Genomic DNA, 24,780 nt, shown 5'->3' on the forward strand with positions numbered 1-24,780 from the left:
GTGACTTTAAGTAGGTCACTTGCCTATTCTGGTCTCTGTCACCTCACATCTACAATATATTGAGGTTTCATTGGATGATTTTCAGAGTCCTTTTAATTCTAAAAAACTAGAATGTGAACTCTGTGGATGAATCAAGATTTCACCTGCAGATGGAGCAAATAACAAGGTGGGAAGGGGGAATGTAATCAAACAAGGCTTCCCTCTAGTGGTTTGATGGGGCCTCTGCATCCTTCTAGCTCACAACACCATTATAACTCCACTCCAGCCCACCCTGAACTCTGAACAGCAGAAATCCACCTACAGCCAGGGGAGCTTGACTGCAAGAAGCCCAAGAGAAAGCAAGAAGGTCAGGTCCAAGAACCCAATGAGGCCTCTCAGCCAGCCTAAGAACTTTAGGAGCAAATATACTTTGGAACTCAAAGAACCTACTGTGACCTACAATTCCTCTCTTCAGATGAGGAAACCAAGACTCAAGTTCAGAAGGACTTAGCCAAGGTCACCAAGCTGACTCAGGACTAAGCCAAAAATAGCTGCCTGCTTTCCTGCTTCCTGCTACACTCTCTTGCCTCTTTCCCATGCAGCCTCTCAATGGACGTCAATGGGAGAGAATTGTCAAGGACGTCTACGAAGGAATGGCTGGCAAAGAGACCCGCCCCCTGAACTGTAAGCCATTGTAACCATTAACTTTAAAGTAACATTTGAGGGAAACATAATCAGACTCAAATTACAAAGTCAACATAGAAAAGAAAAAATTAAAATTCATTTAAAATCTCACCAGAGATAATATTTAGATATATTTTATTCTAGTCTTTTCTGTGCTTTTTCTTATAAGTTAGGAGTTACAGTACAGTAATTTGTAATCTACTCTTCCCATTATATAAGGACCATATTCTTCTGTTATTAAATATCCTTCTAAAACAGTTTTAATGACTATATAATATTCCAACATATGGCTATATTATAATTAAACTGATCTTCCTTCAGTTTTTTTCCTTGGATTTGTTTTTTGTTCTTAAAAATTAGGCTGCAGTGAATGCATTATATTTAATCTTTGAACACACTCATGATTCTTTCCTGAGGCCAGATTTATTTTTTATAGGAAAGAATTTCAGAGTTGGAATGGTCCATAAAGTTCATTATATCCACAGTGTCCTACTGGCCAGATGGGAAAATGAGAGCCAGAGAGTCTAGTGTCTTGTTGCCAGAGGACAAAGAGAAAACAAAAGAAACTACTCTCAAACTCTCCACCTATTCGAATGTGACCTTCCCAAAGCCCAACCACAGTGTCATGCCCTTCCCTGACCACTCTCACCCACACGGACCTCCCCTTCTCCTGAAACACTAGAGCTCTCAGTGTCTGCGCCACTCCTCTGGCCCTAAGCCACATTTTTTCTTTAATTCTTCTACTAAATGTTTAATTTGTTCATCCAGCCACAAGCTTCCTGAAGGTAGCTCTGAATTTTGCATTCTCCCGGATTCTGTAATGTAGCACTATGTACAAAGAGGCAGGTAAGCATTCTACAAATACCTGCTGAAAGATCAAAGATAACTAAAAATTTCCTTCCTCCTTGCTTGGGAGGAGCCAATATCACTGGCAAAAGTTGGAGAAAGATGCTTCTTTGAAGAACAAAAGCTTATTCAATAAGTTAGAGCTTTCTGAGATACATATGACTTGAATTTAGAGTAGGAAGCTTTGGGGACAAAACAACTGGATTCAAGTTTAACTCTCCTCATTCACATGAACCAAGAAAATGCAGTTCACCAGTCATCTGTGAAGCAAGCACAGTAACACCCATCTTGCTACCTGCACATAAGAAAAAGGACATGACAGTATGTTATAACGATAAAGGTGGTGCATGGGGATTATGATTGCTGCTGTATTATAAATGAAAATGCAGCTGCCTCTATGAATACCCAAACAGCCTCCTGACCCTTGCTCCTGGGCCCCATCTCCCAGATCCTACCCCACACACACACACCCAAAAGGGGAATCTATGGCTGCACTCCTGAGGTAAAAAATCAGAGTTTTCAGCCAGGCATGGTGGTGCATGCATGTAATCCTAGTACTTGGGAGGCTGAGACAGGAGGATCACAGGTTTGTAGCCAGTCTCAACTATTTAGTGAGGCCCTCTGCAACTTAGTGAGACCCTGCTTCAAAATAAAATATAAAAAATAGAGCTGGGCATGTGGGTTGGAGGAAGAATGTCTCTGGGTTCGATCCCCAGTACCAAAAAAAAAGGAATCAGGGTTTTCTTGAAACAGAACTTCCAATAAGAAGAAACTATCATTCCTGTTCAGGTCCCTGAATTCAACCAGTTTAAGTCATCCACATTTCCTCGTCATCTCTGAAGAGAACATAAGAAGGCAGAAAGAGCACTGGACCGAGAGTCATGAGCCTTGAGTTCTGCTCCTCGTGCCTTCACTCACCCCCTGTGCCTCTCCACCTTAGTCCTGTTTCCTCATCTCCAAACTGAGGGGGTCAGGACAGAGGAACTTTAAGTACCTATCCATTACTGGCATTCTATGGATCCTAATATAAAAACAAACTACCTTAATAACAAGCAAAACTATGCATTCCAAAGCAGTCCTTTGGGTTTGGTTTGACTTAGAACCATTGGGTTTTAAAAGTTCTAAAGTACAGGCATCATCAGTCCCAAAGCACCTGCTTTAAATAGAGCCCATGAGGTCAGAATCTCCCTGAGCTTGGCTGAGGTTTCATGATATATGGCCCCAGAGAAGACATAGTAATGTACACTGTCACCCTATTCTGGAAAGGATCTTGGACCCAAAACAGAAAAATCAGCATTGGGCATATTTATAAACTCAGTTTAGTGTGAATCAATGGCTGGGCTTGGGTTTCACTAATGCTTAGACATCAAATGCAATGAAATATTTCTTGGTCCATGACTCTTGAAGAAAGAGTACCTAAGAGTTAGTCCCTCTCACATGTCCCATGCAACACTCTTCTTCAGAGAAATAATAAAAAATATCTCAAAGGGCTATCACCAAGAACCAGGAGGACAGTGAGGGAGGGAATGTGACTGGCAAGCCGAACTGGCTTTCTAGCTCAATATTGCCATAAAGCCACCTTTTTTTTCCTTCTTGGTTTTGGTTTTCTCATTTGTTAGATAAAGAGGATGCCTCTTCCAATCACTGATTCCATAAAATTTCCGAAACCCTACGACTTTCTTGGGTGACACTGAAGAAAAGTAAAGAATGTCAAAGAACTCTCTGTATTTGATTTCGCTTTTTTAATCCATATCCCTTGTGAGACCACAAGGCTACTTTGGGATACTGCGTGGTTCAGGGAAAGCTTCCAATATCCGGAAAGCAACCAGAATCTAGACTTTCTGACCAACCCCTCAATAACATCTGGATCCTATGGAAAGCATTTCTCTTGAAATTCTAATAAATCACCAACAACCAGTGCTTGGTATTTGTAAACAGTGGTCTTTCTGTACTCCTCAGGATGGTCCCGGATCTACCTGTTACCTATCCAAAGGCATGCATATCCAGTTCCACACACTTTCCTGCTGGAAAGAGGAGAAACAGAGCATCCAACCTCCGGAGAGCTCCCAAGCTTCCCAAAGAGCAGAGGAAGCTGACATGTACCTGTCAGTCCTGGGCTGAATGCTTTAGCACATCATTTCATTTCATCCTTACACCAGCTCAGCAGTTACTTCCCCATTTTCCTAATAAGGACATATATTGAAGAAATTAGGTTTATACATTTGTCCAACATGGATTACGTACTTACCTGGTATGTGCCAAATACTTGCTAAGAACTAAGAATACAACGGTGAGCAAAACCAAATATGGCTCCTGCCCTCATAGAGCTTAGAGTCCAGCAGGAGGAGAATTAGTCAAAGAATCCTACAGAGAACACGCACACACACACGCACGCACACACACACGAGAGGTTAACAGTGCCATGAGAGCGAAAGTGACGGCAGTGGTGACAATAGATATGGGGATGGCGGAGCTGCGCACGGCCACGCTACCGTAAGCTCACAAGGCCAAGACGACACCTCAGGTTGTCCAACTGCAAAGCCCAAGTTTCTCCCTACCTTGCCATTTGTTCACTCATTTAACAGTTAACTACCGATCACCTCCTCTGAGCCAGAACTGCACCAGGAACAGTCATGAAGAAAACAGACGCTGCTCTCATGGAATTTACAGCCTACACATTAAACAAGCAAGCATACAAACATGTGTACAATTACAAACTGAGAGGAGTTCTTCATAAAAGATACATTTTTATTTTCATGGTGCAGGGACGTTCAAACTCCAAGCTATAGTTCCAGTTTTTTTTCTTTGTTTTAGAACAGGGACTTATTAGGTTGTTGAGAATCTCACAATGTCACTGAAGCTGTCCTCAAACCTGCAATCCTTTTGACTCAGCCTCCCAAGTACTGGGATTACAGGTATGCACCACCACATCCAGGTGAAGAGTATGTTTATGTGAGTGCAGAGGCATTCTATCTCCAAGCTACATCTCCAGCTCTATTCCTTTTTTTTTTTTTTTTTTTTTTTGCGGGTCTGGGGATGGAACCCAGGGGCATTCGACCTCTGAGCTACACCCCCTGCCCTATTTTTTATTCTTTCTTTTGAAACAGGGTCTCACTAAGTTGCGGAGGGCCTCACTAGGTAACTGAGGCTGTCCACGAACCGTGATCCTCTGGTCTCAGCCTCCGGAATGCTGGAATTACAAGCATACACCACCACGCCCAGCTCCTTTCTTCCTTTTTTTTTTTTTTTTTGAAACAGGGTCTCACTAGGTTGATCAGAAACTCGCTTCTTGCTGAAGCTATCTGTGAACTAGCAATCCTCCTGTCTCAGCCTCCTAAGTACTGGGATTTCAAACATGTGCTACCACATCTGGCTGAAGGATCAATTTTAACAGATAAAATTATCTACAAGGCCACAGAGATATTCCGAACTGTTGATAACCTAAAAAGTCCACCTGCCAACTGAAAGACTTTAAAAAACTTGGCCTGTCAAGAATTAGCTATTTAGAGAAGAACATAGTGGCACACACCTATTAATCCCAGTACTTGGAAGGTGGAGACAGGAGGACTGCTGTCAGACAGGAGGTTCAAGGACAGCCTCCGCAAATAAGCAAAGCCCTCGAACATATCAAGACCCTGTTTCAGAATAATATTTTTTGTAAAGGGCTAGGAGTATATCTCAGAGGTAAAATGTCCCTGGGTTCAATCCTTAGTACCCTATCTCAAAAAGAATTGGATTGAGTACCATATCCCCAGCCAGCTCATGAGCCCTGAGGGCAGAAGGTAGTATATCTCAAATTTATATAGCAGAAATAGTCACTGCTGAAACAGAAGTCCTTCAAGGAGCAACTACTGACTCCTGAATTTACTTATATATCCCAACCTCAGACAACATCACTTATGTATACACTTTACAATTAGTTGGGATCTTTCATACAGATTCATTCACTTAAACCTCATAGCAGCCCTATGCAGAAGATAGGTAGGTTTTAATTCTCTACTTGAAAGGTGAGGAATCTGAGAGCTAGACACGTGAAGTGACTTAATCAAGGTCATCAAACTAGGAAAGCACCCAGATCTGTCATCTAGCATGCACTAGAAGCACGGCTGGCCAGGAAATCATGAATCTCAAATGAGCCAGCTGCAGGTCACTGATCCTGGATAAAGTCACCCAGGAGTCCCATGAAGTTCCTGAGAACAATGATCAGGGACATTAAACAGCCTGGGGAAGGTTTCTAGAATGCAACTCCACCAGCCTGAGACACAGGTACCCTTGCCAACTCTCCCAGATTAGAACAGGTTCTCTTGGATTCTCTCCAAGTGCCTCTGACTAACAGAGAAAAGTATTTTTCCATTGCAAACACTGCAGGCAGGCACCAGACTCCTGAGAGGGGAGGGCAGAGAGCACATCCAGATTCCCATACAATCTGCAAAGTTATTGTGACACCGTGTGAACTTCCCTAGCTAAACATCTACCACAAGGGATGTCAATCTTGGACAGAATTTCTCAGTCTTAACACTATTAACATTCAGGCTGGATAATTATTTTGTTGTGGGGGTGGCAGGGCTGCTCTTGCACTGTGTGATGCCTAGCAGCATCCTTGGTCTCGCTCACTAGATGTAGCACCTCCCAGCTGGGACGACGACAAACGTCCCAGGTCATTTCAATTATCTCCTGGGGAGACAGAATCATCTCTAATTGAGAAGCAGCAGTCTAGAGACACAGAGAAAGGGAAAGGCAAAGTGTCCTCCCTCTCCTATCCCATTCCACCTTTCTGGCCATTTTTATGGTCACTATGCACTAACTCTCTTTTTAATAAATATCACACAGTCTCCCAGATAAGACTCAGAATAGTTGTGTGCTGTTGTGGCCAGCAAGTACATCCCAGGAACAGTTCACCACTGGAGCTTGTGAAAATAACCAGAGTCAAATCACTCCCCATTCCACTAGAGTTGCCTCTGACCCTGTGAAAAAAAATCTTGTTCTCATTTATATGAGCAGCTGAATCTGAATAAATGGAAGCCCTGGGTGTGTCTTCTCAATGACATCAGGGAAAGGGCTTCCACGCTGCTAGAAGGAACACAGAATCTATGAATCAAATAGCAAGAGACTCCCATATACCCCAACTTCAGTACAACTAGGACTCTCAAACATCCCAGCATTTAACCATCCTGAACTTTGGAGAAAGAGGAAAGTGGCACTGTATATAAACAAAACAACTGAATTAACAGCTTAATTAAATAGCTGAAAATGTTACCCAAAAAGTCATGCTCCCGAGTGGAGGTGGAAGCCTAACTCCAAGCTCCAAAGCCACTAGAGTGACTCAGACAGTGTCAGGAATGTGGGTTCCAACCTCCCATCCTGAGGGCTGGGCTGCCGGCCAAGACACGGGAATCAGCATCAGTTATAGTACTGCAAAGAAACATCTTCATGTCTTCTGTTAGTCAGCTTTCTACCTAGCTGAAGGTTTCCTGATGGACTCAAACCAAATCACAAACATTTGGGAGTAAGTGTATTTTACTGCACTGCGATTCTTTGAAGACTGACCATAAAATGCCTACCTGTTAACACCCAACTACTCAGACTACTGCTAGTTTTCATGCTACTTTTGCACTTTGTAATTAACTCTGTTGTACTTCTTACACTGGAATTGCTAAAATTTGATTACAGGTCTATTTCTCTAACAGACTCCTTAAGGGCAAGATTTATATCCAGTACAAGGCAATAGAACATCACCAGTAGGATGGATGGATGGATGGATGGATGGATGGATGGATGGATGGATGAGGTTTTCATCTCTATGAGCTCAAGCCTATATATATTCTAATGAGAAAGCATGGCCCATGCCTTTCTTCTCCATTTCTCCAGAGCTTTAGCCCATTGCCCAAGAGATTCCCAATAAACATTAACTGCTTTGGTTGGGCTCCTGAATCCAAAGAGACAAACAGAAGCCTTCTGTTCATGAATTAGTAAGTCCTAGGAAAGAGGTCAGAAAGCCTAGCTGTCTACCCTGCCTTACATTTGAGTGTTTAGTTTCTTAACTAGAAACAGCATGACAAGGAAAATGAGTTCATTCTCAGATAGGCAGATGAGTCACAGAAGTGAGCAAGACCAATATGGTGGCTTCCCTCATAAGCTTATTGTCAAGAGGAGGAGGATATCAGTGAGTACACAAATAAGTTGCTACTATGTTCAGTGAGATTCTTTAAGAAAAGCTTCTGTAAATGAACCTAATCTTTAACAGTCTGAACCTCTTTTGAGGACAGACATGGTTTTCTTCCAGATGACATGTTTCCCTTGAGAAGCCTCTGAAGTGATAATACGGACATTTTATTATACATATTTGTTATACAGGCCTTTACTCCAAAATGATTGTAAAGTTTTTAAAGAACAATAAAAAAACAAAACATCATATATAAAAGTGATCACAAGTCTTTGTGTACAAATGTGTAGTATATGTGACTTACCTAAGATAACAGAAGCAGGCTGAAAACCTGCAAAAGCCAGAAATGACTAGAATAACAGTCACCAAGTATTTGGAAGTGTAGAGACAAACGTGTGCCTAGAAAGCAGGACAAGAGCAAGCCAGAGGGCTCCTGATGTTCCAGAGACCTTGACACAATAATTAAACGCTAAAATTACAAAAGGTTTGTCTGAGGAACTCAGTGTAAGTCAGGAGGAGCTCTTGGACAGCAGGGATGAAGAAAAGCCGTGAAAAACAAAATCCAAAAGCAAAGTTCAGAATATGAGAACCAAAAAAGAACTGCCCTGAGGAAAAGTTTAGAAACAGATGTAGACTCCAAGAAGTTGAAGATGTCAAACGCTGTATGACATGATATCACAGTATCTGAGGAAATGAGAGATGGCTGAATCGATGTATGTAGTTTGGTAGGATCAATAACAGTTTAAATCAGAATATCATGCCAGCCATCATTTGAAATAATGTTCCTATCTCAATCTTAAAATATTTGCCTTTGGCTTCACATTTTCTGATGATTTTAATTTAGACTCAGGTGGAAATGTAAACAGAGTCATCTCTTAGGTTATGTCAAGGTAAGGGCTCCCAAATAACCTAGATAATTTCTGGGTAATGTTTGCTACAACGGATTCCTCATGGCCTCTTAGAATCAGAAGCAATTAACCTACCCCAGCCTTGCCTTTTTGGGTATAAACCTGCCATGAAGAAAGGAAAAGATACATACCTGGCTGATGGCAGAACCTGACCCCAAATGTCCCTCCATCCAGTACTTAAAGTTTTCCATCAGTAAAAAGCATTAATCCCAAGTATCCATGCCTGTGTGGATGACTATCCCTCAGAGGCTCTTATCAACTTCAAATTCTCTGCAGCAGTCTCACCTGTCTGAGCAACCAGGTGTGTCCACCCACTCCAGATGGCAGTGACCTTTTCATTCTGAAACCAATGTGCTTCTATTTTCTGGGGCATGGGAAGAAAAGCAGCCTCGGTAGCCAGTTGCCTGTGTTTGTTACTTCCCCAAACATATGGCTCTCCTGCATCTTAAACAAACAGAAGGGGAACAAGGGGTGAAGGAACATTAGTCCCAAATGATGGAAAATAACACAGATTTGAAAAAGAAGTGGTTAAAAGAATTTATCTTATACTTATGCTACAAACCTTAGTGGGACTACAGAGAATACTAAATGCATGTACAGCATGATAAAATATAAGATTTACAAATATATATATATGCAGGCCAAACATTCCTCATAGCTTAAGAAATAGAATGTGTGATTATTTTTCTTCATTTATCCGTTCAATAAATATTCATTCATCAGCCACCCTATGTGAGACATATTTCTCTATTTTCTACATTTAAAAAAATATATACTTGTATTACCTTTTGTTAAGAAAAATGTTTTAACTTTTTTAAAATAGCAGGTTAAAAGCTATACTATTTAAGCTGAAAGTTTTGAAACAAGATATTTCACTGTAGGCCCCATCCAGCAGAAAATGCAATGCTATCACATCACATCTGTGTAGCACTTTAGCTCATTTCAACCTCACAATAATCCTCTGCTATAAGCAGAAATGACTGACACTGTGATTTAATAGAGGGAAAAAAAGCAAATTCAGAGTCAAGTGACTCTGGCTTCTATTCCTGGATCTGCTAACTAGCTATTGACCTTGGACAAATCACTTCCTCTCTAAGCCTTAGTTTCACCAGCTGAATATTGGAAGGGAGGGCACTTGGTCTACAAGGGCAGACCATATGACTGATGACATTGGTAACAGAAGCGTTTGGTGGGCGACTGTGACAAACCAGAAAGCAAACGCCTGTCTAAACAACATTCTAGTTCAAAAATATCTTTTAGAAGACAGCTAAACAAAATGAAGCCTCGGCTATAATTTAGCATATGTTCTCGGTTTGCAACTCCTCAGAGAAGCTCTCTAAGCTTACCCAACCCTAACAGTCTAAGTAAGATTATAAAACAGTACTATCCAATCGCACCAGCCACATGTGACTGCTGAACACCTGAAATGAGGATAGTCTAAACCATGGTATGTCTTATGAAAAGCACACAAATGAATTGCAAAGACTTGGTATAACATAAATGTACCTCATGAATAATTTTTATATTGATTATGTGCTGAAATAACATTTTAGATATGCTGGAGTGAAATATATCATTAAAATCAATTTCACCTATTTTTTTTTTTATCCTTTGAACTGTGGCTCACAAGCTGGACGTGATGTCACACTCCTATAGTTGCCATTACTTTGGAGTACAAAGTAAGATAAAAGGATCAGGTTCACAGCCCATCTCAGCAACTTAGTGAGACCCTGTTTCAAGAATAAAAAAATAAAATAGGACTGGGGATATAGCTAAGAGGTAGAATCCTTCTGGTACCAAAGGGAAAGGAAAGGTAGGAAGGGGTAGACAGAAGGAAGGAAATGTGGCTTGCATTTTAGTTCTATCAGACAGCACTGTTCTAGAAAATCAATTAATCCTGGAAGATGTCAAATGACTTTCAGAATCACCTGGCTAACAAGGACTTGGGGCCAATAAAGATACTAGAAGCCAAGTCTTCTGCTTCCACAGCACTTTGTGACCTCCAATCAAACTTTACAGTATTGCTTGTTTTAGGGAAGCTGGTATATGTCCAAGAACTGATCAAAAGCCAACAGTCTCATTAGAGGACTAAGACGAGGGTTCATGGGGCTCCAGTTCAAGGCCCATCTGCGACTTATCACTGATGTTGAGCACACCACTTCATATTCTAGGCTCCTGCTTCCTCAACTGTAAAGTGAGACAGGAAAAGACAGCAAAGCCTTTGGCCACCCCAGTAACCCTGCAGATCTGATATTCTACAGTTCTATGCAGTGTAATTGGTATAGTTCATTTTCAGAGAAAGGGCAACCTTCCTGGACTTCACCAAGGTGTGCAAAGTATAATATTCCCTTACTAGAGGGCAAAGAAGCCCCCATCAGCAAAAGATCAATCCATTAAGTGGACAGGCATGCTATGGAGATGCCACTGCCGATGAAGCCTGGGTCTGGATCGTGTCTCATCTATCTTAGTACATCGAAACCAATCTTTTGAAAGACAAACTGTCTCCCACATGAGAATCATTGCACTGTTGCATCAGCAGGTAAAATTAAATTCTGCTGCAATGCCAAACAGTTACACAATCCTCAAGGACTCCAGAGAAAAGGTCTAAAGAGTGCTAAGCAAAATCCAATGTGTTAACAGCTTGAACTAGAAAAGAAAAGAGGGCTATTAATCTTGACAATTTTTAAATCACTTTCAAAACTACCAAAAGCCAGTTCATTCTGTGAATATGCTCAAAATGACTAAATGGACATTTTAGATGAATGTCATGAATTACATCTCATTTAAAAAACTCAAAATCTGTATATAAAAGAACACTTTAAGTTCCCACAAATGAAATAGTAAATTTACTCATGACAGGGTTTATTTTTAAGAAATTGACATTAACAGACAATTAGACAATTTCTAGGGCTTGCATAACATCAGTCATTTCAAATTGTTTAGAACAAAGGAGAAATGCCTGCCTCTACTTTTAGTCTCAGAAAAGCACACCTTCCATTCCGTCACTGGCTGTGGGAATGAACAAGTCACCCCTCTTCCTGGAGTCTCCAGTTCTTCCTCTGTAACAGGAGAGTGGGACCAGGTGCCCAATGGAGTCACTTATAGTTGACTTTCAACTCATTAGAAATATATTTCTAGCTGGGCATGGTGGCACATGCTTGTAATCCCCGCGCTTGTGAGGCAAAGACAGGAGGATCACGCAGGTTTGAAGCCAGCCGCGCTGGCGTAAGAGACCCTGTTTCAAAAATATAAAAATAGGTCTGGGAGTGTAGCCTGGAGGTAGAAGGGCTTCCAGGAACCCCAGTACCACCAAAAAAAAAAAAAAGAAATATATTTCTAATAAATATACCTAATGTGACATAGATACTAAAAGTAGGTGTTTCTTTTGTTAGCTGACTGTCTTAAGCTCATTAAAAGACAAATTTAGCTCAGAATTGGTAAATTCTGAAAAGAGCAGGAATATCTCAGCTGGACAGCATTACAAACTCAATGTAGAAGAATGCATGTCATCATTCATTTACCTGTACTATAGAACACTGAAAACAAAGTATGAATGTTCCTCCTTTGCTTAAAAAATGAAATTTATTTGCTTCTGTATAGAAGATGTATCAAAATAAATCTCTCAGGAGTATAGTCTCCAGTAGACCCCTAACAGCAGTGATCAGGACAATCTGGGTCAAAGGAAAAAGACAACTACTTTCAAGAAACATTGCATTGCCTCCTAAGGAAAGTCACTAAAAAGTTTTTACTGTATTGGCTAGGTGTGTCAAATACTCAGCCAGACAGAGAAATAAAGTGAGATAAAAACAGATTCGACATAAAAATGAATAGAAGAAATGAAATAGAGAGATAAATTAGAAAAATATATAAAAACATAAAACAGATTAGAGAAAAATAGACTTAGGCTTAGACACATACAAATTGAAAAATGAAAGAAATAAAATATATAGATAAATAAACAGCATAAATACAGACAGAAAATAGATAGATGGAATCAAATATACAGATGGATAAAACAGACTAGTTTGATTTTAAACATCTATGAGTATAAATAGACAAGAGAACTTAGGAAGCTATAGTGGACACTGAAATGAGTTAGATGTATATGTTATATAGTGATAGGCCATATAACATTTTAGTCAAATGACAGACCACATATACACTGATATGTACCATAAGACCTAGGTATGTAGTAGACTATACCATGTTGGTGTGTGCAAGTAAACTCCATAAAGTTCAAACCATGACAAAATCACCTATGGATGCATTCTGTAGACCATAAGCCCATCCTTAAGCAACACATGACCATATATATATTTAGTTCTGATTATACAATTTGACCATCACAACTACCTTGAGAAGATGATATTCTCATCCCTCTTATATAATTGAAAAAACAAATTCAGAGGAGAAGGAAGTGAGCCTTCATTATATAAAAGTGTTTTACATGTATTATCATATTTAGTTCTTATAACTACACATAGAGTATGCTACAGACAAGCAAATGGTTTCAAAAAGGCAAAGTAATTTGCCTAAGTGGTAACATCAGATATCTGGCTCCAAAGATAAACCTTCCCTCTGTATCTCAATTCAGCAGTAAATTCTGAATGGCATATTAAACTGTGAAAGAGCTGGTACCTACCTGTTAATGAAGCTGAGTGGTCTGAGCCAGCAAGAACACATATTGCTTTAGAATTCTCTAGGCCTAAAAAAAAAAATTCTTTTGAATTATGTTTATAACAGAACAAATAGGGCAGAAAGGCAACTCTCATGGAGCATCACCTGGGCCTGGGAAGAAACTCGGTCAGCAAGTATGAGTCAGTAGCACTAGTAAAGGAGAGCCTGCCATGGTGGGAGACTGGTAATATAGCAAAGGTTTGAACAAATAAGCAAATATACTGAGAAGAAAGGAGCCAGATTCTTCACTATCAGAGAGGAGAGGAAAGGTTCAGATAGGGAAAAGGGGAAAGCTAGAAACAGCCATCTGATACTGGACTGTAATTGCAGAAATCAGTATAAATAGATGGTTTCTAATAGAGACAGATGAACAGATACAAGCGTATGTATGAAAAATATGTGTGCTTGTCTATGTTTCCTACCTCTGCCTGCTGAGTGAGCCTAGAAGCAATGACATCTCATTTGTTCAGCTGCTATCTGTGCAGAACTTAAATACAAATGCAAGCCCGCTCAGAACACACAGGTAGAACAGAACTTGAACTGGCCTCCTAGCTCCAAATCTGGCACTTTTTCTCCCTGAATCTCACTGCCTTCACTGATGAGGTAGAATCCCAATCAACTTAGTGAGACCCTCAACAATTTAGAAGACTTGTTTCAAAATAAAAAGGGCTGAGGTTAGAGCTCAGAGATAGAATTCCCCCAGGTTCAATTTCCAGTACAAAACAAAACACCAACAAAAACCGTGCTGGAGTTGGGATAACCTGTGGTAATGTGGTCTAGCATGCAGATAAATATAGTCTTATTCTGTAAGACTTCTTTTCTTACATTTCTGTTTACTGAACTAGTATCTTCATAAAAACATCTCACTCCTTCAAGTATCCTGAAAGTGATAATAGGACAAGCAGATGTTTCTAGCCACATTAGCCACATTCACCAAAAAGGAATCCTGGGCCCCTAGTGGCCAGGTGAGGAGGAAACAGGCAGAAATCTAGCTCCAAAACCTGCACAATAAGGTGAAAATGGAAGAATGAAATGTGAAGATTTCCTGGGCATGTTGGCACACACTTGTAATCCCAGTACTTGGGAGGCTGAGACAGTAGGATCACAAGTTCGAGGACAGGCTAAGCAAGTAGTGAGATTCTCATCAACCTAGCAAGAACCTGTTTCAAAATAAAATAAAATAGGGCCTGGGATACAGCTCAGAGGTTGAATGCCCCCGAGTTCAATTCCCAGTATGACAAAAAAAAAAAAAAAAAAAAAAAGGAAGGAAGGAAGAGAGGGAAGATGACTGTGAGGGCAGGAAGGTGATGATCCATTCTGATATCTCATCACAAAACTCTCCAAACCAACTCTCAATCTAAACTGCTATTCCAAGCTGACATCAAGTCAAATTAAGAAAAATATTTTAAGTCAAATTAAGAAAAATATTTTGTTCCTTCTAGTTACTGGTCCTGTGCTAAAAGTATGGAGAAGAATAAAACACTGCTCTTGCTCCTGAAAAGCTTATAATCTTTTTTTTTTTTTTTTTTTTTTTTGGTGGTACTGGGGTTCCTGGAAGCCCTTCTACCTCCGGGCTACGCTCCCAGACCTATTTTATATTTTTGAAACAGGGTCTCTTACGCCAGCACGGCTGGCTTCGAACCTGCGCGATCCTCCTGTCTCCGCCTCCCAAGCGCGGGATTACAAGCGTGCGCCACCACGCCCGGCAAAAGCTTATAATCTTTGACATATGAAAAAACATAAAAACAATTTACCCTGATACAATACTTCATGTATGTGAAAAAAATGCAATGAAGGCTAGAAGAAGAAAAGAGTCTCTACTGGGAAAGCTGCACTGAGGTCAGCCTTAAAAAATTCTTAGGAAGCCAAGCATGGTGGTGCACGCTTGTAATCCCAGCATTTGGTAGGCTGAAACAGGAGGAACCAGGTTCGCAGACAGCCTCAGCTACTACTTAGTGAGGCCCTTTGCAACTCAGTGAGACCCTGTTTCAAAATAAAAGACTAAAGAGATAAGAGTTGAGGTATAGCTCAGAGGTAGAATGCTTCTGGGTTCCATCTCCAGTACTGAAAAAAAAATCCTTAGGAAAGCTGGACATGGTGGCGCACTCCTGTAATCCCAGCATTTGGGAGGCTGAGACCGGAGGATCACAGTTTGAAGCCAGCCTCAGTTACTTAGTGAGGCCCTTTGCAACTCAGCAAGACCTGGTTTCAAAATAAAGAATAAAGGCCGGGCGTGGTGGTGCACGCTTGTAATCCCAGCTTTTGGGAGGCTGAGACTGGAGGAGCATGGTTCGCAGACAGCCTCCGCTACTTAGTGAGGCCCTCTGAAACTCAGTGAGACCCGGTTTCAAAATAAAGAATAAAAAATAGGGCAGGGGCTGTAGCTTGGAGGTCAAATGCCCCTGGATTCCATCCCCAGACCCACAAATAAAATAAAATAAAATAAAATAAAATAAAGAATAAAAAATAAGGCTGAGGGTATCACTCGGAGGTTGAATGGCCCTAGGTTCCATCCCCCGTACTAAAAAAAAAAAAAAAAGAAAAAAAAAAGAAAAAAAAAATCTTAGGAACTTCCAGCAAGAGCAGGAAGGAAAGGCATTTTAGGTAGAGGTAACAGTTTGTCCACAGGCACAGAGGCATGCAAAGGAAGAGTATACTTGGGGAGCAGTGAACACCTTGATGAAGGAAGAAAAAGGTTTGGAAAGTGTGGGTTTATATTATGATTACTTGCAGTTATGTGAAGTGACAAGCCATCTAGCTTCAATGCCTCCTTTTTTTCTTTCTTTTTTTTTTTTTTACATGGGCTTCAGGAAGCTGAGCCCAGCCCCAGCAAAAGAAGAGAGCCCCTAGGACTTAGAAAAATCAAAATGACAACCAGGTATAGTGGTGCACACTTGTAATCCCAGTACTCAAAATACTGAGACAGGAGGATAGCAGGCTCAAAGCCAGCCTCAGCAACTTAGCAAGGCCCTCCACAACTTAGTGAGACCCTGTTTCCAAATAAGAAATAAAAAATAGCCAGGCATGGTGGTATATGCTTGTAATCCCACTACTTCTGAGGCTGAGACAGGAGGATCGTGTGGGTTCAAAGCCAGCCTCAGGTACTTAGTGAGGCTCTCAGCAACTTAGTGAGACCCTATTTCCAAATAAAAACATAAAGTAAGTCTGGAAGTGTAGCCTGGAGGTAGAAGGCCCCTGAATCCCATCCCCAGTACCACAAAAACAAAAAAAGAAAAAGAAAAGAAATAAAAAGTAGGGGTGGGGATGTAACCTAGAGATAAGTTTCTCTGGGTTCAATCCCCAATGCCACAAAAGAAGAAAAAAAAATCATAACGATCCCACGCACATACTTTACTCCCACTGCAGCCTCCTGTTTCCTACTCTTCCCTCTTTCCAAAACTCCCTCCTTTGTCCAAGGCTAGAGAAGAGCAGTTAGAGATCATTCGTGCAGGTTCTTCTATAGCCAATCCTTAGTAAATGGAGTTACAAAATAAGAGGACAAGAGAAAAAAGGCAGAGGAGGAGATGGAGACATAGCAATATACAGAAAGAGAGCCACAGAAACGTGGAAAACGGAGAGGAAGGGGTGACAGAGGGAAGGGGTAGAGTGGGACAGAGAGAGAGAAGCCCCTACAGACCAACTGACCAAGAGCAGATCAGCCATCAGTCCTACAAGCAGGAAGAACTCATTACCTACGCCCTATGCTTTCCTGTAGAGAGACTTCCCTGTAGGAACACCTCTGGCCCTCTCTATACTTCCTCTTCACTCCTGCTTCCCTTTGAGGAGAAAGGCTGGGTGGGGGGAGCCCATGGTCCTTCTGGGTTCTCCCTCTAGGGTGAGCCTAGCTGCAGAGAGGGTACAATCTCATGTCTTTATGGCCATGCAGCAAGCTTATCAGGGCCATCTCCATCTAGCTGCTGCAGTGCCTGGCGGGTAAATTCAGTTTAGGATTCAGAATTCATGGGCTCCACACTACTACACATTGTTTCCAAACAGGTAGTTTCCCCCCCTCCCACCCCATCCCCACCCCACCCCTACCCCCCCACCCCCCGGTACTGAGATGGAATCTGAGCTACAACCCTGCCCTATTTTTTATTCTTTATTTTGAGACAGGGTCTCACTGAATTGCAAAGGGCCTAAGTAGCTGAGGCTGTCTGTAAACTGTGATCCTCCTATCTCAGCCTCCCAAATGCTGGGATTACAAGTGTGCTACCACACCCGGCTCCAGGTAGCTTTTAATAGTTCTAGAGCCACCATTTTGATCTCTACCTTCTGATTTTCATCTATCACTCAACAGATACAAAACTCTGGCAGCAGAGAGAGTTACTTTAACTGTGCACACAAAAAAACCAACAATACTAATATACCAGCCAATAGAATTAGAGCTCAAAAGAGAAAAGTAAAAATTCATTTACCCATTTTCTTCATGTCTGTGTCTCTACTTCCTTATAAAAAATAAATATAAAACAAAAAAGAAATAAGCCCTTACCTGGCACTCTGCTTGGTTCCTTTGCTGTCAAAAACAATGGGAGAGTCTGCCCAGGGCATGACCGTCGTCCAGATGATGCCAAACCAGTCCCCCATTGGTACACACTGCCACTCACTTCCCAACAGAGCAAAAGAGAAAACAGAAAATGTACATCAGGATAAGACCAGATTGCTGTTTGAACTTCAGTGCTATGGGAAATTCCTAATTCGTTCTCAGTTAACATGAGTATTATGGATCTCAATTGCTTTGAGAGGTCTTTTGACAAGTTATGGGGATTACCACTATGCCAATAAAAAATACAGTCATCAGCTGAGCCTGGTGGTACACACCTGAAATCCCAGTACTTGGGAGGCTGAGACAGGAAGATCACAGGTTCACAGCCAGTCTCAGCTACTTAGTGGGGCTGGGGATGTAGATTGGAGAGAGAATGCCCCTGGGTTCAATCCTCAGACCCATAAAAAAAAAAAAATAAAAAATAAAAAATAGGCTGGGTGCGGTGGTATATGCTTGTAATCCCAGCATTTTGGAGGCTGAGACAGGAGGCTCACAGTTCGCAGACAGCCTCAGCTACTTAGTGAGGTCCTTTGCAACTCAATGAGACCCTGTTTCAAAATAAAGAATAAAAAAGGGGGCTGGGGGTGTAGTTCAGAGGTAGATGTCCCTGGGTTCCATCCCCAGTACCACAAAAAATAAATAAATAAAAAATAAGGCTGGGAGTGTAGCTCAGAGGTAGATGTCCCTGGGTTCCATCCCCAGTACCACAAAAAATAAATAAATAAAAAATAAGGCTGGGAGTGTAGCTCAGAGGTAGATGTCCCTGGGTTCCATCCCCAGTACCACAAAAAATAAATAAATAAAAAATAAGGCTGGGAGTGTAACTCAGAAGTAAAATACCCATGTTTAGCCCTCAGTACCACCAAAAAAGAAAAAAATACAATCATCAGAAAAATTAAAGACCATCCAAGAAAATCCCAGTATAGTAAAATATCCTTCAAAAAGTTTCCAGGACATTCCTGCAAAGTCCAATCACTAGGATACTACCAGGTTCATAGTTAACCTAAAAGGACAACTCATATCCCAAATCAAATAGAAAAGAATCCTGAAAACCATCAAGTTCATTTCTCACATTCACGAGATAAGAAAACTGAGACCCTGAAGAGAGGGTGTGATTTAACCAAAGCCACACAGGGAGGTAAAAGCACAAGAAACGTTGCAGTCAGGTAGAAGCTACAACTCAGCTCTCCTACCACAAAAGATAGTGTTCTTTCCATGACACCAAGACAAATTCAAAGATTCTCAATTGCCAAATACATACATACACATGACTGTACAAGAGCTTAATCATTATGACTTCAGTGGAATGGTTTTTTTCTCTATTTCCATGAATCTCATGCTCTGAACCTCATACAAATACACAAATAAAATCCTATGTATTTGGCCTTTAGTCAGATGTTCATAGTTGGACCTACCACTCAACACCAACATTAAGGTCTGGTCCTCTTGAAGTATGCTATATAGTCCTTTAGGCTGTAAACAGATGAGCCTGTTTTATGAAAAATAAGCTATGACCACTGAGCACAATGTGAGCAAAGCACCGGGTTATTAAAAAAAAAAAAAAAGAACTTACAAAATCTTCAATAAACTGCAAGAACAAAAATGGAAGAGGAAAAATCTACAGATTAAAAGAAACTGCAAGCAGGACATGGTGGCGTGCTTGTAACTCCAGTACTTGGGAGGCTGAGACAGGAGGATTGTGATTCCAGGACAGCCTCAGCTGCTTTATGAGGACCCTCCCAACTTAGTGAGACCCTGTTTCAAAATAAAGAATAAAAAACAGGGCTGAGGTGTAACTCAGAGATAGAATGCCACTGGGTTCAATCCCCAGTACCACACACACAAAAAAACTTCAGGTATCTGAAAAATGGTTAATATCCAGAATATATAGAAAACTCTTAAAAAAAACAACCAAAAAAAATCAAAACCCACCAATTAAAAAATGGGCAAAGGACTTGAATAAACATTTCTCCAAGAAAATATATGAATGGCCAATAAACACATGAAAAGATGCTAAACATCATTAATCACTGGGGAAATGCAAATCAAAACCACAATGAGATATCACTGTACACCCACTTGGATGCTATATCAAATAAACAAAACAAAAAAAAAAAAGAAAGCATCAATTGTTGACAAGCTTGTGGAGAAATTAGAACCTTGTACACTGCTGGTAGGAATGCAAAATGGTGCAACTTCTGTGGAAAACAGTATGGCAATTACTCAAAAAACTTAAAAACAGAATTACCATATTATCCAGCAATTCTACTTCTGGGTATGTAACCCAAAGAACTGAAAAGAGGATCTCAAAGAGACATGTGTACACCTATGTTTACATTAGCATTATTCATAATCACTAAAACATGGAAACAACTCAAGTATCCATTGACAGATGGGTAGATAAGCAAACTGTGGTATGCACATGTGCACACACACACACACTGGAATAATATCATCCTTTAACTGTACAAATGCTAATATGCTACTGCATGGATGAACCTTGAGGACAATATACTAAATTAAATAAGCCAGTAACAAAAAACAAATATTATATGATTCTATTTTTTATTTATTTATTTATTTATTTATTTTGCAGGTCTGGGGATGGAACCCAGGGGCATTCGACCTCCGAGCTACACCCTCTGCCCTATTTTTTATTCTTTATTTTGAAACAGGGTCTCACTAAGTTGCGGAGGGCCTCACTAAGTAGCTGAGGCTGTTCGTGAACCGCAATCCTTCAGTCTCAGTCTCCCAAATGCTAGGATTACAAACGTGCCACCATGCCCGGCTGATTATTTAAGGTAGTTTTCAGTAGTCAAATCTATAGAGACAGAAGCAAAATGGTGGTCTTCAAGGCCTGTGGGAAGTGAAAAGTGGGAAGTTATTGAGTACAGAGTTTCAATTTTGCAAGGTGAAAAAAGTTCTGGAGATGGATAGTGATAATGACTGCCCAACAATATAAATGCCTCTGACTTACACAGTTACAAATGGTTAAGATGGTAAATTTTATCCTATATGTATTTTAACACAGTAAGAAATTCAAAAGAAACAAATGTGGATTTTTTTTTGGGGGGGGGGGTTTGTTGTTGGTGGTTTTTTGTTTTTTGGGTTTTTTTTTTGGTGGTGCTGGGGATGAAACCAAGAGGCTTTCTACCTTCGGGTTACACTCCCAGACCTATTTTCTCTTTTTTATTTGGAAACAGGGTCTCACTAAGTAGCTGAGGCTGGCTTCAAACCTCTGCAATCCTCCTGTCTCAGCTTCCCAAGTGCTGGGATTATAAGCATGCGCTACCATGCCCGGCTGAAACAAATATGTTTTTAAAAGACTTGAAATATATATCAACCAACTGTATTTTTATAGACCTAACTCAAATCCTGATTCAAAAAAATTGTAAAAACATAGTTTTGAGACAATTAGGAATTTAAATAGCAATGGAATATTTAATGATATTATGAATTAGTGTTAATTTTTAGGTTTGATGATAGTATTAGAGTAACATTTTTAAAAAATTTATCTTTTACTCATCTTTTAGAGATTTAAGCAGAAATGCAGAAATGTTTATAGATTAAATTGGGGAGAAGACCTAGGTGTAGTAGTGCATGCCTATAATCCCAGGAACCTAGTGAGACCCTGTTTCAAAACAAAAGGTCTGGGGGTGTAACTCAGAGGTAGAATGCTCCTTGGTTACTCTCCAGTACCACAAAAAAGGGGGGGGGGGAAGGAGGGAGAGGACGTCTCTTATTGGATAGCACAAATCCAATGGCTAAGAGGTATATGAAAAAATGTTCGACATCCTTAATTATCAGGAAAATGGAAATCAAACTACAATAAGATCTGACCTCATATCTATTAGTATGACTATTTAAAAAAAAAGTGGTGAGGATGTGAAGAGACTAAAACTCTTGCACATTGCTACTAGGAATGTAAAATGGTACTGCTGCTATAGAAAACAGTATGAAAGCTCATCAAAAATTAAAGATAGGATTATCTATGGTCCAGCAATCACACTTCTGGATATATATCCAAAAGAACTGAAATCAGGATTTTCAAGAGGTACTCCCATGTTCATTGCAGCATTACACACAAAAGCTAAGACACAGAAACAACCAGTGTCCATCATCAGAAGAGTGGATAAAGGTTTGGTGATGGTAGTATATGCATACAATGAAATACTATTCCACTTTCAAAAAGAAGAAAACCCTGCTATTTGTGGCAATGTGAATAAATCTAAACGACATTATTCTAAGTGAAATAAGCCACACACAGAACAATTACTGCATGATACCACTTATATGAGGAACCTGTGATCAAATTCATAGAAGCAGAAAATACAATAGTGATTGTGGAGGAGGGGAAATAGGGAGTTCAATGAATATAAAGTTTCAGCTATATCACTTCTAGAGAACTGCTGTACAACAGTGCCTATAGTTAATATAGTGTGCACTTCAATGTCTATTAAGAGGGTAAATCTCATGTTAAGTGTTTTGACACTAAACACACACACACACACACACACACACACACACACACCCCAAAGGATTCAAGTAAACTTTGGAAGGTACTGGATTTGTCTATTACCTTGACAATGGAAATGGTATCACAGATACTTCATATGTCCAAATCCATCAAATCATACACATTACATATGTGTATGTATACATAAATTTTACCTCAATAAAGATATATTTAAAGAAAAAAATACTAGCAATTAACAGCAAGTTGGTAGGAAAGGGGGAAAGAAAAAGATTGATAGTCAATTCTCTTGCCCTGCTGATTTCTAAGAAAAGAGCTTGCTTATAAAAATGTAATCACTATCATACAACTCAGCAATCACACTCCTGGGCATTTATGCCCAAGAAATGAAAATTTATGTTCATATAAAAACCTGTCCACAAATGTTTATAGTAGCTCTACTGTTAATATCCCCAAACTGGAAACAACTCAGATGTTCTTCAGTGGGCGACTAGTTAAACAAACTGTGGCTGTCATGGACTGACTGTGTCCCTCCAAAATTCAGATATTGAATCCCTAATCCCAATATAATTATGTTTGGAAGTAGGGTCAAAAAGAAGCTGATAAAGGTTAAATGATGTCATATAGGGGACCTTAGCCCAATAGAACTGATATTCTTTTTTTTTTTTTTTTTTTTTTTTTTTAGTGGTACTGGGGATGGAACACAGGGCCCTTCTACCGCTGGGCTACACTCCCAGACCTATTTTATATTTTATTTGGAAACAGAGTCTAAGTCGCTGAGAGCCTAAGTAGCTGAGGCTGGCTTCAAACCTGCCTGATCCTCCTGTCTCAGCCTCCCAAGCGCAGGGATTATAAGCATGCACCATCACGCCCGGAAGAACTGATATTCTTATAAGAGGAAGAGACACAGAAATCTCTCTCCACAGGCATAGAGAGCAAGGTCATGTGAGGAGACAGAAAGAAAATGGGCTATCAAAGCTGGGTATGGTGGCACACACTTGTAATCCCAGTACCTAAGAGGCTAGGACAGGTGGATTGAAGATTTAAGCCCCGCCTCAGCAATTTAGCGAGGCTCTCAGCAAACTTGTAGGATCCCATTTTCAAATAAGAAACAAAATTGGGCTAGGGGTATAGCTTGGAGGTAGAATGCCTCTGGGTTCAATCCCCAGTATGAAAAAGAAAAAAGCTAATCCCAAAAGGTTATATACTATATGATGCCATTTATATAGCACTTCTAAAATGACATAAAGATGGAGAACAAAAGAGTGCTTGTCAGGACTAAAGGGGAATGGGGACAGGTAGGAAGTGAGTGTGGCTATAAAAAGGCAACATCAGAGAGCCTCGTGAAGAGGGAACTGTTCAGCATTTTGACTATATCAACATCAATATCCTGGTGATTATACCCAAAATTTGCAAAATGTTATCATTGGGGGACACTAGAAGAATTTCACATGGGATCTATTTTACTTTTTCAGAATGGCATGTGAAATCTACAACTATCTCAAAACAGAAAATTTAATTTTTTTGTGGGGGGGTTGGTACTGGGGTTCCTGGAAGCCCTTCTACCTCCAGGCTACACTCCCAGACCTATTTTGTATTTTTATTTGGAAACAGGGTCTCTTAAGCCAGCGCGGCTGGCTTCGAACCTACGCGATCCTCCTGTCTCTGCCTCCCAAGTGTGGAGATTACAAGCGTGCGCCACCATGCCCAGCCGAAAATTTAATTTTTTATTAAAAAAAAAAAAGGAATACCCAGCACTGAACTGCAGGAGATGATTAGCACAGTGCTGAAGAGCCCCTCATCACTCCCTCTCTCCTTTCCACTACACAACTGGACTCACAAGGCACTGAGGCTTGGCCACCACCGATTAGTGCTGTGTTTAGGGCTCAAAGGAGGGAGAGTAGAAAAATAAAGGGGAAAGATAGATCACTGCTCGCCCACCTATCCACAGTCTTCATATTCTTCTCCCTCCGCATTTCTCTCCTCTAAATATGTTCCAGTTGCTCTATATCTCTATCTAATGGCATTGTATATATCAGTGATCGTCTTTCTAAACTTTAGGACCCTTAGGGCAGAACCTGAGTCCCGTTTATTTTCATGCCCAGAGCACCAATCCACAGGCCATCTCCCCTCTCCACCTAACACACATACTCTCAGTCTCATCACCCACTCATGGTACTGGAAACAAGCTCACTTGAAGCTTTTAAAGGACTAAATATTAAAACTCTACTAGAAAGTCAGTAGGTATAGTTCACTGTTAAGAATGTGTCCCTTGGAATACAGATTATTGCAGACCCTGATCCCAGATCTACCTCTTACTGTGTTATTCCATGTGGACCCTTACATAAGTGCTTTAACTTCTCTGGGCCTCAGTTTCATTACATATAAATACTTAACTCACATCACTTCCTGCTTGTGAGGATTAAATGAATCAAAAAAGGAAGAAAATCGAGCATCATGCTTAGAACATAAAGACCTAAAAAACTTCCTCCTGCTAAAGAATTTA

General features: G+C 40.4%; 1 protein-coding gene across 1 annotated transcript in view; it reads right to left on the minus strand.

The window, feature by feature from the left end:
* Positions 1 to 24,780, minus strand: part of SERGEF (secretion regulating guanine nucleotide exchange factor) — a gene marked incomplete at both ends in the record, with an annotated part of 254,122 nt that overhangs the window by 215,880 nt on the left and 13,462 nt on the right. The window contains 3 exons of the mRNA XM_080719834.1: positions 8,866 to 9,024; positions 13,223 to 13,285; positions 17,747 to 17,860. Coding sequence (XP_080575960.1) covers positions 8,866 to 9,024; positions 13,223 to 13,285; positions 17,747 to 17,860 — 336 coding nt within the window. The remainder of the gene's footprint in view (positions 1 to 8,865; positions 9,025 to 13,222; positions 13,286 to 17,746; positions 17,861 to 24,780) is intronic.

Source organism: Muscardinus avellanarius (assembly GCF_963383645.1).
Source record: "Muscardinus avellanarius genome assembly, chromosome: 1".
NCBI lineage: Eukaryota > Metazoa > Chordata > Mammalia > Rodentia > Gliridae > Muscardinus > Muscardinus avellanarius.